Consider the following 14348-nt stretch of genomic DNA (forward strand, 5'->3'; position numbering starts at 1 on the left):
ATCCCCAAGGCACAGATTGCTCTAGGCAAGTCTTCTTTCACTCTGTGACCCACGTGAATTTTCCCAAGTGTTTTCCAATACAGTATTGCTTTTGGATGCGCTTCCTGTATTTTTTTTTCTTTTTTTTTGTTTTGTTTTGTTTTGGGGGTGTACTGGGTCTGGCAAGTGCTCAATTTGGTTGTACAACGTGAGGTTTGGTCAGAAGTTTGAAGTCAGAGCCTGTGTTTGGGACTGGGCTTTCCCCAGGGTCTGGGAGCCAGAAGGAGTTGGGAGAAAAAAAAAAGGAATAAAGCCACAATTAGTCAAAAGTCCATTCCATAGGAAAACAACAACTAAAGGCAAATGAAAACCTTTCTGATAGGTTTTCCAAGATCTTTACATTTTCATGGAGTGTTTTATAAAAAACAAGAGAAACAAGAAAAACTCATAACACTTTTTGGGCCAAACTCATCTCTAAGAAGTGGCAGTAACGTAGCAAACATGAAGATCTGTCCAAGGACCTGTGCTTGATCCCACCTCTCCTCCTTTCTCTCCTGTTGGCTGTCACGGTGTTGCACATCGTGCTAGCCAGAGGCAGAGTACTTGGGGAAGGACCCTGCTCTGAAGCAATAGTGAAAATGGGAAATGTCATTCCTGCATCCCTCTGGTTGTCCACCCCAAGTCCCATCTCCTCCTAGAGGGTTGCATCCCCCTGCTGTGATCAGACAGAGCAGTCATCCCTCAGAGCTCACCCTGTTGAGGAAGAGTGAGACCTTGCAATCCCAGGGCAGAGATGGAGATGCCGTTTTGTCCAGTTGCCTCCCTAGCCTGCAACATTTCTGGAAGAGTCTAGCATGCCAAGGGGACTGCATTTTCCCTGACAAGGAGGATTTAAGCCCATCTGTCCATTCTCTGAGTATGCACATCCATCATCTCAACCACCATCCATATCTCCTTGTAAAACCCAAACCCTGTTGAAGCACCTCAGCAGGAAGACCCATCAGAACAAACTATCTTGGTCGGACATGGAGGAAGAGAGGGGTAAACCAAGGAGCAACGAGTGTGATGTGCTCGATGGAGAAGGAGAGCAGCAAGCACTTACCTTCATCGTTGATGTAGGCCTCAAAATCAAAGGTGCTGTTGCTGGTGAAGTTGCTGTCAATACTGTCGGTGAAGTTGCTGTAGAGCGTTGCATTGGCCAATGTGTCGTTGTCCAGCCCGAAGTCCCCCAGCAAGGTGTCATTGAGGGGGGGCCACCGCACACACTTGTGCCGGAGGTTTCCCATGAAGAGCTGGAGGCCAATGAGGGCAAAGACACTCAGGCAGAAGACAGTGAGGATCATGACATCCGAGAGCTTCTTCACTGACTGGATGAGCGCCCCAACGATCGTCTTCAGCCCTAGGAGGGAGGCGTTGCTGCTGAGCTAATTGCTGGTTTGCGGCTGGTGGAGATCACGCTATGGTGCTCCCCAGAGGGTCTGGATCTGGTGGGGATACGCAGTATCACCAGTTTCACCCCATGGACCCAGACCCACTGCCCTGCCCCACACCGCATCCTGGCTACCCCTCTGTCCCCACACATGGCTGGGCAGCATCGACCCTTCCCCAGATTTGTCCCCGTGGGAGGGGGGCAGCCAGGCCTCCCTGCACGAGCTTTGATCTCAGCATCACAACTCAAAGCCCATCCCATTTGGCTGTACACTTTTCCCAAATGCCTCAATCTGGCCATTTTTGCCCCAAACCACCAGGACAGATCACTTTGCTGTGGCACATGGGGAAGCAGTTCGCCAGCCCAGCTGGAAGATGCTCAGCACCGCTCTTGGTTCTGGCTGTACAAAAGCCTCCATGGTCCAAAACCCCTGCGTATGCTGTGGCCAGGAGCCCAGCTGGTCCATTCCAGGCAGAAAAACCCTCAGACATTCGAGCAGAGGTGATGGAAATGACAGTTTGCATTAAGCACTAGGATTAACTTGCTTCCTTCGCAGATGGCAGCAGGGAGGAGGCTTGCCCGTGGATCCTCACCGGGTTTTGTATGAAGAATTGTTGTTCCTATCTGTGTGCATGATGGGTGATGCCAGGACATCCTGACGTTGATCTTAAAGCAGCTCGGAGCAATGTGTATGGAGGCAGTTCTCCAAAGATGCAGAGTTCTTAGCTCTGTCATCATGCCAGTTCCCCCCTGCCCAAACTATTTAGGTAAAACCCTGATCTCCAAGGGCTTGTCTATGTTGGGAAAATGCTTAGGACAGCCATTCAAAAACAGCTTATTTTTGAAACTGCTATTTCTGTAGAGCCTCTTGGGGGGATGTCATTCCAGAAATAAGAGCCCTGGGACCAAGAAAGAAGCTTACATTTTCCTAAAGGCAGATTTTAGCCTGTTTGATGGAGGCAAAATAAAGCCTTTCAAATAGAACCCAAAAGATGTGGAAGCTACAGGAACAAAAGATGAAGCAGGATTTTTCCATGACAACAAATTATCACTCACAGCTCAATCTCACACTTCTTCTGGGGGTCTGACCTATGGTTTCTGTATGCTTCCACTGGCTGGTACTGACATGGGGCATTGAAATTGTATCAGATGCGGGAAACAGATACCAGAGTTATTTGATAACAAGCTCCCAATACCCTAGGCTGAATATTTGGGTTAATATAAAGTGCTCACTGTTTAGCACTTGTACCACAATCCACTAAATAGCCCAACCCTGGCACAAGAGCAGCCAGCTGTGGGGACAAAACTAGGCTTTATGAACTAGGTAAGAAGGGGGATGGGGATGAAATAAGGCTTGTTAGAGGTGTGCCAGGGGGAACAATGTCAGGGCCGGGGAGAAGGCAATGGTCCAACTGAAGTACATCTACAGTAATGCATGCAGCATGGGCAACAAACAAGAGGTACTGGAAGCCATCGTGCAGCATGCAAGCTATGACTTGGTTGCCATCACTGAAACGTGGTGGGACCACTCCCATGACTGGAGTGCTGCAATGTCTGGCTATAAGCTCTTCAGAAGGGACAGGCAGCACAGAAGGGGTGGTGGTGTGGCTCTCTATATTAGAGAGTCTTTCGGTGTTGTAGAACTCGAGTCTGGGAATGATAAGGTCGAGTCCCTGTGGGTTAGGATCAGTGGGAAGGCCAACAAGGCAAGCATCCTGGTGGGGGTCTGTTACAGACTGCCAAACCAGAATGAGGAGATAGATGAGAAGTTCTACAGGCAGCTAGCAGAAGTTGTGAAATCATCAGCACTTGTTCTCTTGGGCGACTTCAACTTCCCAGATATATCCTGGAAATGCACTACAGCTCAGAGGAAGCAGTCTAGGAGGTTTCTGGATAGAGTGGAAGATAGTTTCCTGACACAGCTGGTTAGTGAGCCAACCAGCAGAGGTGCCCCGCTAGACCTTCTGTTCACAAACATAGAACGACTGGTGGGAGATGTGGTGGTCAGGAGCTGTCTTGGGCAGAGTGACCATGAAATAGTAGAGTTCTTGGCGAAGTCAGGAGGGGGATCAGTAAAACTGCTGTCTTGGACTTATGGAGGGCAGACTTTGAACTGTTCAGGACACTGGTTGGCAGAGTCCCTTGGGTAGCAGTTCTGAAGGGCAGAGGAGTCCAGGAAGGCTGGGCACTCCTCAAGAAGGAAATCTTAATGGCTCAGGAGCGATCTGACCTGACGTACCCAAAGACAAGCTGGCGTGGAAGAAGACTGGCCTGGCTGAACAGACAATTGTGGATAGAGCTTAGGAAAAAAAAGAGGGTTTATGATCTTTGGAAAAGAGGGTAGGCCATTCAGATGGATTATAAGGATGTAGTAAGGATGTGTAGGGCCAAAATTAGAAAGGCCAAAGCTCATCTGGAGCTCAATCTGGCTACTGCTGTTAAAGACAACAAAAAATCTTTTTACAAATACATCAACGCAAAACAGAGGACTAAGGAGAATCTCCATCCTTTACTGGATGTAGGGGGAAACCTTGTCACAAAAGATGAGGAAAAGGCGGAGGTGCTTAATGCCTTCTTTGCCTCAGTCTTTAGCAGCAATACCAGTTGTTCTCTGGATACCCAGTACCCTGAGCTGGTGGAAGGGGATGGGGAGCAGGATGTGGCCCTCACTATCCACGAGGAAATGGTTGGCGACCTGCTACAGCCCTTAGATGTACGCAAGTTGATAGGGCTGGATGGGATCCACCCAAGGGTACTGAGAGAATTGGCAGAAGAGCTGGCCATGCCGCTTTCCATCATTTATCAGCAGTCCTGGCTATCAGGGGAGGTCCCAGTCGAGTGGTGGCTAGCAAACTTGATGCCCATTTACAAGAAGGGCCAGAGGATAGAGCCGGGAAACTACAGGCCTGTCAGTTTGACCTCAGTGCCAGGGAAGCTCATGGAGCAGATTGTCTTGAGTGTCATCACGTGGCACTTGCAGGGCAAGCAGGCGATCAGGCCCAGTCAGCATGGGTTTATGAAAGGCAGGTCCTGCTTGACGAACCTGATCTCCTACAACAAAGTGACACGCTTAGTGGATGAGGGAAAGGCTGTGGATGTGGCCTACCTTGACTTCAGCAAGGCTTTTGATACTGTTTCCACAGCATTCTCCTCAAGAAACTGGCTACTCATGGCTTGGACTGGTTTCTGTAGGTTAAAAACTGGCTGGATAGCCAGGTCCAAAGGGTCGTGGTGAATCAAGTTAAATCCAGTTGGAGGCTGATCACTAGTGGAGTTCCTCAGGGCTCAGTACTAGAGCCAGTTCTCTTTAATATCTTTATTGATGATCTGGATGAGAGGATCTAGTGCACCCTCAGTAAGTTTGCAGATGACACCAAGTTAGGTGTGTGTGTCAATCTGCTTGAGGGTAGGATAATCTGGATAGGCTGGACTGATGGGCTGAGGCCAACTGTATGAAGTTCAACAAGGCCAAGTGCTGGGTCCTGCACCTGGGGCACAACAACCCCAAGCAGAGCTACAGGCTGGGAGATGAGTGGTTGGAGAGCTGCCTGGAAGAGAAGGACCTGGGAGTGATGGTTGATAGTTGGCTGAATATGAGCCAGCAGTGTGCTCAGGTGGCCAAGAAGGCCAAGAGCATCCAGGCTTGTATAGGAAACTGTGGCCAGCAGGGCTAGGGAAGTGATTGTCCCCCTGTACTTGGCTCTGGTGAGGCTGCACCTCGAGTACTGTGTTCAGTTTTGGGCCCCTCACTCCAAGAAGGACATCGAGGTGCTCAAATGAGTCCAGAGAAGGGCAAGAGGTCTGGTGAGGGAGTCTTATGAGGAGCAGCTGAGGGAGCTGGGTTTGTTTAGCCTGGAGAAGAGGAGGCTCAGGGGTGACCTTATCGCTCTCTATAGGTACCTTAAAGGATGCTGTAGCGAGGTGGGGATTCGTCTGTTCTCCCATGTGCCTGGTGACAGGACGAGGGGGAATGGGCTGAAGTTGCACCATGGGAGGTTTATGTTGGATATTAGAAAGAACTTCTTTACTGAGAGGGTTGTCAGATATTGGAACGGGCTGCCCAGGGAAGTGGTGGAGTCACCATCCCTGGAGGTCTTTAAAAGACGTTTAGATGTAGAGCTTAGGGATATGGTTTAGTGGAGGAGACTTGTTAGTGTTAGGTCTGAGGTTGGACTAGGTGATCTTGGAGGTCTCTTCCAACCTAGATGATTCTGTAATTCTGTGAAAACTGTATCAGGATCATTAATCAGGCCCATAAACCCAATGTTAGCACTTGGAACATCTCTGAGAAGCCCTAAAAACATCATGTCTGGCTTGACAGAAGATTTAGTCAAACAGTGAGTGAGTGCAGCTAAATTAAAGGTGTCAAATCAGCTGGGCCTGGCCCAGATGCTTAATTACTGGGTTGAAAAAGATTTAAAAGTTTTGAATATCATGTTTTCCCCTCTTTTTTTTTTTTCTTTTTTTCTTTTTTTTTTTAGAGCTTTGAACATTGAAAACCCTGACCTCAAGGAAGGAGAAAGCATGGTGAGAAGACCCATTCTTTAAGTCCCACCTGGTATCACTGTGATGGTTTTCAAGGCACGGAGGACGCGGAAGGTCCTGAGAGCAGATATGTTCCCCAGGTCCACGAACTCAGTGATGTAGCTGCAAGATGCAAGAGGAGAAGGTATCAGGGGCTGGTCCAGGTGACCACCCCCCAAGTTCCCAGCCCTTCTCCACAGGGCCCCCCCCCAGGGTCTCCTGCCCCCATCCCACCGCACTCACGCCATGGAGATGACCATGAAGTCCAGCCAATTCCATGGGTCACGCAGGAATGTAAAGTCATCAATGCAGAAGCCTCTCGACAGTATCTTGATGAGGGACTCAAAGGTGTAAATTCCAGTGAAGGTGTATCTGAAATGGGAATGGTGACCCAGGGGATGCTTATCCAGGTCCAAGGGCCAGCTCTGGAGGAAGTTTGGGCCCCAGGAGGTTTTGCTGGGCCCTGCCTCTGCCCAGTGCCATGGGACAGTTTTTGGAAGCAAGTTCTGGAGTGTGTGGCAAGGGGCTGCTGTGTTCCTAACATGCTTCAGCACTGAGGGAGGTTCTCCCACAACCTCAGTTCACAGGGCAAACTAGGACTCCTTCGGGCATCACCCCCATGGGTGACTACCCTGCATCACCTCTGGTCCCTGTGCACGTCCCACCACCACTGCACTTTCTGCAAAACCCTGCCACAACGTGTCCATGCAGAAAAATGCTGCGTTTCCCCCTTCCCACCTGGCATTCCATGCTCCTTGGCCTGGTGGATCTGCTCAGCCTCCCCACACCACCATGGTCAGCCCAACCCAACTGACAGCGGTCTCCTGTCAGGGGGCCCCCACCAGATTTTGGGCAGCTCTGAAACTCTCCTGCCCTTTGCAAGGTGCAGAGCACAGACATCCCTTTGGAGATCGAGAGGGCCACCACCATCTCCCAAGGACACCTCTTCTCTGAAGGCTGCCTGGATCCCCCTCTGACCCGCAGAGACTTACTCCACATTCTTGGACCACGCCGGTGGGTTGCTCAATGTCATAAACACGCAGTTGGTTAAAATTGTGATCATGATGAACATGCTGAATAATTTAAAACCTGGTCAAGGAGAAACGCTGGGGCTGCTGCCTAATTCCCCCTTTGCATGGGTACTAATGGGGGTAGGAAGGCAAGCACTCCTGCTCCTCTTGTTCTGGCTCCCACCTTGTCCCCGAGCTCTGACTCGCTCTTCCTGCAGCTCTGTCCCATGCTCACACTTGTCCATAGTCCCCTGCTCCCATGCATGGCCCTGGCCTCGCTTTCCGCTCCCCTTCCCATCTCCTTGGTGTTCCCTCCTCTCCATCACCCCAGGATACAACTTCTCAGCTCCTTCTGTCACAGTCACTGCCCCTACTGGGGCTGCTTCCCACCTGCCCTAGGACCCCTCCTGCTCCTGAGATCCTTCCTGTTTGTCCCACTCCAGAAGTCCAATTGCTGCCCATATTGCCTCTTTTCCCATATCCCAGTGTCCTGGTTCCTCTGCCTCCCCTCTCCCAAAGAATGCCTTGAGCTCCCAAATTCAACTGCCACCCACTTGGGACACGATCCTCTGCCCTGTAAACATGTTCCTTCCTTTCCAAGTCTCTCCAGACCTGGAAGACTTGGACTTCTTCCTAGGAAGCCCACCATGTAGACATCTTCCCTGCTCCAACCAAACTGATGCTTTGAGCTCTTGGTGTCGGAGTGCTGACTGACACGAGGGCATCCCAAACCCACTCCTTGGGAAGGGGCAAAAGCACTGGGATGGCTCTTGGCCATGGTGGGAACCTGCCCATGAGAACTGCATCACAAAACACCTCTCTCAGCCCTCTCACAGGGATGTTGGCCCTTCCTGCATCAGAATTTGCCCTGGCAACAGTGAAGCAAGGATATGAATGGATGAGCACTTTGATGGCTCCTCTCCGGATGGGGTGGAAAGGACCCAGCAGGTAGAGGGCAGGAGTCGCTGAGAAGCGGAAGATGGACTTCCCTTTGTTGAGGACTATGAAAGTCTGCAGAGAAAAAAGAGGTGATGCATTAGTCCTGCTGCACATCCCTATACCCCCATGGAGGATGCAGTGCCGTTAGAGGTGAGGGCTCTGTGCATATTTTCAATCTCCAAAAGCTTGAGAATTTGTAATGGAAAGGATGCTCTGCTTCAGAGGAGAAGCAACCAGAGCAATTTGGGGCTGTGGCTCTCCAAGGTGGGCTCAGAAGATACGCAGAAGCACAGGTGAAAGAAGGGGAGGTCCTTTTTTTTTTTTTTTGGGGGGGGGGGGGGGGGGGGGGGGGGCAGGGTGTCTTGCTTAGCTCATGGGCTAAGCTCTGTCCCTCACCTTCTTATCCTTGTAGAAAGGGTCCAGATCCTCCAGGGGTGTCCCGATGAGCTCCACGGGGGGGTCACCATAGATGAGGGGCAGGTTCTTGCCAGCTTCCAGGTCACTGCTGGGCTTGAGCTCCTCTTCCTCGGGCAGTTCCACCTGCTGCCGCTTTATCTTGAGCGCCTCTGCCTCGGCGATGCGCTGCTCGATGGCAGCCAGCGACTCGGGGGTGAAGGGGCGGAGGTTCTCGGGGCCCGGGATGTGCGGCAGGCCAGCCATGCTCTCATTCTGCTCGCAGGACACCTGCGCTCGGCCTGCTGGGGAGAGGGTGGGCTGAGGGGTTGATGCTGGGTGGTGCTATGTGGAGGGCATTTAGAGACTTGGCTACTGAAGCTGGATGGTGGCAAGACCTCAGTGGGCTTCTGCAGGTGGCTTTATTTCAGCCAGCAGCTCCAGAACTGTTGTAATCATAAAAAAAGATGCATGGATTGCACGTAGATGGACACACACACCCTGCAGGCACCCTTTCCATTTCTTCCACACAGATCCAACCATGAGGCACTATCTCATGGGACTTCTCAGGGCACTGCACCAGCCGAACAGCTGCAACCCTGGTACCAGCCAACTCATTCAATGTGCAGCTTAAGACAAGACAGGGTTGTTCAATGAGACCAGACACCTCCAGCACCCGTAGCACCACCCCTGCTCTTTCCCCTTTGTTTTTCCTTTTATATGCAAGCAGCTTGCATAGCTCAGAGCAAGAGGGTCCTGAGCCAGAGGAGCCCGGTCCCATGGGCCAGCAGCCATTCCACAGCTCTCATCCCCACGAGGACACACAAGTGACCTGTGGCTCTGTGCCCAACAGCAAGGAGTTCAGGGTTATCTCGAGCCAGAAAGCAATAGTGGCACTAGCACAGGTCCACCCTCCAAACCAGAATAGGATGAGCCATTTGGAAGTGATAAGGTGGCTCTACAGAGAAGCAGAGCAACTAAAAGCATTGGAGAGAAGGTGCAGAGCAGATGGGTGACAGCACCCAGAGGCTGTAGCACCCAGCAAGGGCTTTCTGGGCACCAGGGATGTTCTTGCTTGGTAGCATCTTGCCTCAGCTCCACCTTGCTGCCTGCTGCACCCACAAAAACCAGCTTGCATCAGAGGTGAATTTTCAGGAAATTGATGGTTTCATGGGGTTTCACCCAGAATCTTGAAGTTGACTAAAATTAGCTTTCTGAAAAATATCAGTGTCAGAGTCGAAGGTGGAGGGAAATGTTTTTTGTTCTGGTTTCACCATTGTTAAAAAAAAGTGAAGTGCAGAGATGAAAAAAAGTGATCTGAAAACTACAGATTAAGATGTTTTGCTTAAAAAAAAAAACAAAAAAAACAACATACTGAAATAGGGAAATTCAAGACCAGTGTTGCCTGTAGCACTGCCCCAATATTCTGGGGAAGGTGAGGTGTGGAGATGCACACCCTCCCCTACACAAGCATCCCACTAACAAGCAGAGCCCTGAGCATCAACTCTTCCATGCACCAATGCTTTGCACAATACTGCTGGACAGCTGCCCCTGAAAGAGCATTAGTGTCAGTACTCCTACCCCCAACCTCTAACCATGCTTAAAGCTGGGAGACCAAAACCTCTAGCCCTTTGTAATTAATGAGAAGTGGACATTTATAGCTCTGGTGGGAAAAGCTATGCTAGGTGCACAGCCAGTATCGACACATTCTTTTGCTGATTCTAAATCCCAGCGATAAATGCAAAGGCAAAGGGAGGTATTGATTTCAAGCTGTGGTGGATAACTGCATTTTAGGGACTGCCACGCTCCCTTACTAGTGCTGCTGAATTGAATCTTAGCATGCAAAATGGATTTCCTGCTGTCAAGGGCTGGTGATCCCTGCAGCGGCACAGTGCCCACCCCGAGACGCAACCAAAGGGCAGGGACCCCCACCATCACTGTGCCCAAGCAGCCCCTACCCCCCACAGGGTTGCACTCCAGGGCTGCAATCAGCTTCAAAACGCAGCTGGTATAGGGATGGGAGCAACTTGCTGCCTGTCAGGCAGCCTTGGGCTGCTGAAAAGGGACAGCCTTTAGAAATCAAGAGCTCCAATTTTCAGTTTTGAACCCGTTTCAATACGGGGAGAATTGTTGTCCTTGCAAAGGACAAAGGATATCCTGAGTCACACCTCTGCCAACACAGCCTGGTGCTGACCACAGCCCAGCTCAGGTACCAAAGGCTTGCCACTCCAGGCCCAAGGCTAGGACCTGATGGAAGCAAGCAAAATGGAAATTTCTGCCACCGGGTCTGCCCACAGCAGCAGGACACCGCTGTTGCTTTTCACATTGATCTGTTAGAGGAAACTCACTGCTGGATTGTCCTCTCTATGACACTGGCAATATTCCCAACTTAGACCTGTTTCAGGCTCTGTTGAGCAGCTCTGGAAACCTGCTCTCTCCATTCCCTTCGGCCAGCCCAGCGGGTGCAGGGCTGCATCTGGCTCCAATCAGCCCAGGTCCCACCAGGGACACACTGGTGGGTGCTGCAGCAGGACCAACCCTTCCCTTGTCCTGGAGGCTCTGAGGACACAGCAGCTTGCTGGTGTACCCAGCCTCATTTTCCCTGGAAACTGGGTTTTGTGGAGCACTTTGAACCAGCCTACGTTACAGATCATGCCTGTGCTCTGGCTCTTTCAGCCACATGCTGCCCCACAAGGCAGCAACATACCGGGTGCTGCTCCCCACCCATCCCCAGGCCCCCAGATGGGTGCTGCCCCCCAAAACCCGCAGCAAGGCCCCAGCCCCGCTTGCTACACCCAGCCTGTGGTGTGGCGGAGGTGGCTGGGCCTCCAGCTGCCGCCAGCCATCAGGGCCGGAGTCAGGTTTCAGCAGCCCCATGACTCTGCTCATTCCTCCCTGGCAGGAGCCAGCGCAGGAGTGGAGCATGGCTGAGTGGCACCGGCTTCACTTTCGGCCCTGAGAACTAGGCCCGCAGCAGTGGGGACGCGCAGCTGTAGGGTGCAGAGCAAGGGGAGATGCTGGGGCCACCGGCACGGCCTGGGGCCGAGCAGAAGGGGCTCCGAGGGGATACTGCTCTGGCCATGAAGATGCTGTGCGTTTGTGAGCTGCTTTTCTGTGGTGCCTGGTCCCATGCACCCACACTGTTCCCTTTGTGGATGTCCAGAGATGCTGGGGTGACAGCAGGTGCAGGACTAGGTCTGCAGCTCCCACACGGAGCCACCTCTAGTCACTGCTTTCCAAAAGAGAAGGGGCTGAATGCAGGCCTGCCCCAGTGGTCCCCAACCCCACAGCAGTGTGGGGCTGACAGCAGAATCCCACCACACCAGGGACACAGCCACCCCCAGGTGCTGGAGTAACATTGGGGCTGGACTCTGCTCCCCGCCTGGTGCATCCCAGCCTGAAATGAACTGCTAGAAGAAACCAAGATCCAGCTCTTTGCACCTCCAATAGGTGGAAGTGGTTTGGGAGCAGCAACAGTCGCTGCCCAGGCATGAACTGGCCTGGGTGCTCAGCCCCAGCCCTGCCCAGGACACGGGGTCCCCAGAGAATGGAGGTGCTGGGAACAGGAGGCTGCTCACCAAGACTTCCTTTCCATCTGGACAAGTTTTTTTTAAACTATATTTAAAAACCAAGCTATCAAAAAGTGCAAGCCTCTCAAACTATCAAACTATTTTCTATCTTTACAGCAACTAAAGCTGAGGTTTAAGGAGCATGCCTTTTTTTTAAAAAAAAAAAAACCAGCATGCTTTCCTTTCTTGGCACCAGCTTAGCAGGGCTGGTGGGACCCCAAAGCCTCTGTGAGCATCTGCAGTGCTCCTGCAGGGATAAAAACAACCTCCTTCCACTCCCCACCCCTAGTAGCCACCATGTACACAGCTCATTGGGTGTTGTTTTTGGACACGTTGCCCATGTCCAACACCATGGGTCACCACAGAGAAGCATCTCACCTCCAGTTCAGCATCACCAAGTACCAGCAGGCAACTGGGAACAGCTTCATGCAGTCTTTGCCTTGATGGAAACTCAGTTTCCTCTGATATTTTCTGCTGCTCTGAGGCCACAAAAATAAGTCAGCCTCCAAAATAACAGGGGCGGTTTGGAAGCTACCAGAGATGCTGCGTAATTGGTCCTGGATAATCAAGGCAGACAGAAGGGTAACAGGGTGAGCAGTCAGCGTGCTTGGACAGCCACTCTGTCCAAAGCTGGCACTTCACCCCTGCACAGAAAATAGCCTCCTGGGGGCCGAGGAAGAGGGGAAGGAATTTCTTGACTGCTATGTGGGCCTGTGCATGGACAGGTGGCTGCAGGTGACACAGAACTGCTCAGCCCATCTCCCATGGCATTGTTTTGGGAGAGCACCTGCAATGCCAGAGCTCCCCGTACCTTAGAACCAGCCTGCTAAGCCCAGAGGGATGCACTGGTTCTCCCTCGTGCTCAGGACCGGGCACCCAAGTTAAGGCACAGAGATAGGACTGGGGCATCTCAAGTGGAGGCACCATTGCCATGAGGGTCCATCTCTAGGGATGTCCACAACACAGGAACCCTATGATGATCTGCTGTGCCACAGCAAAGTCATTGATTGGGGTCTGGAGAACCTGTCCTTACCTGTCCACAGGCCTGCTGTCAGGTATCATCCTCTTTAATAAGAAGCATTCTGGAAAGACCTCAAAAGAGGCTGATATAGCCATAAGTCCAAGATGGGAAACAACCACTCACCAACAAGTGTAAATCAGCTTCACTCACCAAGGCAATGCTCTGCCAAGTGCTCGCCGTGCATAACACTGGGAGCACACCCCGCAGCAGGGATTAACAGGAGAACAATTAGCACATGCACCAAAGCCAGGTCCAGGAGAGCTCTAACAGCCCCCATGCTGCTACAGTAGCTGTGAGAAGTTAACACATGGGCAGATACACCAGCACCCAGCAGCTCAGGGGCTGGGTGAGATTGAAAGCAGACCCCAGACCCTGCCATGCACACAACCCAAGCCCCCCATGTGCCCAACCCTGCAGCACCACCCTCCTCATTGCCTGCACCTCAAAACCTCATTGGAGACCTCACTTCCACCAGCTGAGCATCCAGCAGCTGCCTGCAAGCAGGATAAGCTGGCCCTACCCACCCCTTACTCTTTTATCCCTGTGAGGAAGTCGGGGTGAGGCAGCTGATGCAGCTGGGCCCAGTTGGGAGCAATGGGCTCGGGGATGAGTCATGGCTTGGGGACAGGTTCTCAGCCACAAAATCTGCTGCAAATGGAGCTTGTAAGGCAAGGATGCACATTGCCCACAGGTTGGAGATGGAAGGCTCTGAATCAGCAGGTGGGCATCCTGTGTGCTCAAACCCACATAGCCGCTCCCCTCTCCAACCCTGTGTGCGTTAATCCAGGGTTTAACTTTAAAAAATAAAATCCCATGGGCTGGGATACCCACTGCTGTCCCACAAAAACCTATTTGGCTCAGATCGAGCCCAAGGACATGGATGCTCCATGCTGTCACAACAGCATTTATATGGCCACAGACTTTATGAGGATTAAATACCCGAGGTTTCTGTGTCCTTGTCCCCTGCTGCCTTTCACACCTCATTACACCACTGTGCTCAGCGGAGGGACCATGGGGTATGGCAGAAGGGCCACATACAAACATTCCCAAACTCTGCTTGGTTTAGGCTGGGACGCAGCGGGAGTCAGGAGCCGTGTGCGAGGATGGCGAAGCCATCGGCTGCTGTGGGTTTTGTTTCAGCTTGGGGACATTTAAGCTTTTTTTGGGGATGTCTGAGTGCAAAGGGTGACATGGCTCCTTGTTGCAAAGCTTGATGGTTGGAGACAAAAAAACCCAACACCTTCAGGAATGGTTTTAGGGATGTCACGGTTTGAGAAAGTCCTGCGGGGTGTTTACTTCCCACTGTATTTTCCCTGAGATTTGGAAAAAACAGTGGGTAAAATTGAGAAAAATCTGAAGTGAAGTGGTTTTTCTTTGCCCAGGGATAGCACTGGGGGTGGAGAGCTTTGCTTTAAGTCACGCGCATGGGTGATTTAACGCCACACAGAGCAGGGCCTGGAGCTGCATTAGTGTGTTTGAGATTA

General features: G+C 51.8%; 1 protein-coding gene across 11 annotated transcripts in view; it reads right to left on the reverse strand.

Moving 5' to 3' along the window:
• Nucleotides 1-14348, reverse strand: part of SCN4A (sodium voltage-gated channel alpha subunit 4) — a 47490-nt gene that overhangs the window by 26614 nt on the left and 6528 nt on the right. For 4 of the 11 annotated variants that reach the window (XR_011805216.1, XM_072028987.1, XM_072028995.1 and 1 more), the window contains 6 exons: nucleotides 8278-8576; nucleotides 7833-7953; nucleotides 6925-7012; nucleotides 6176-6304; nucleotides 5964-6055; nucleotides 1082-1378 (listed from right to left, as the gene is read on the reverse strand). Coding sequence is in view for 10 of the 11 variants with exons in the window: in XM_072028987.1 (XP_071885088.1) it covers nucleotides 1082-1378; nucleotides 5964-6055; nucleotides 6176-6304; nucleotides 6925-7012; nucleotides 7833-7953; nucleotides 8278-8576 (1026 nt within the window). In the remaining variant the exon portion in view is untranslated. Of the gene's footprint in view, nucleotides 1-1081; nucleotides 1379-5963; nucleotides 6056-6175; nucleotides 6305-6924; nucleotides 7013-7832; nucleotides 7954-8277; nucleotides 8721-13305; nucleotides 13359-14348 lie in introns of those variants that run through there. The other 7 variants (XM_072028990.1, XM_072028989.1, XM_072028988.1 and 4 more) reach the window with 4 other exon arrangements.

This window comes from Anas platyrhynchos, chromosome 28 (genome assembly GCF_047663525.1).
Source record: "Anas platyrhynchos isolate ZD024472 breed Pekin duck chromosome 28, IASCAAS_PekinDuck_T2T, whole genome shotgun sequence".
In the NCBI taxonomy this organism is placed as follows: domain Eukaryota; kingdom Metazoa; phylum Chordata; class Aves; order Anseriformes; family Anatidae; genus Anas; species Anas platyrhynchos.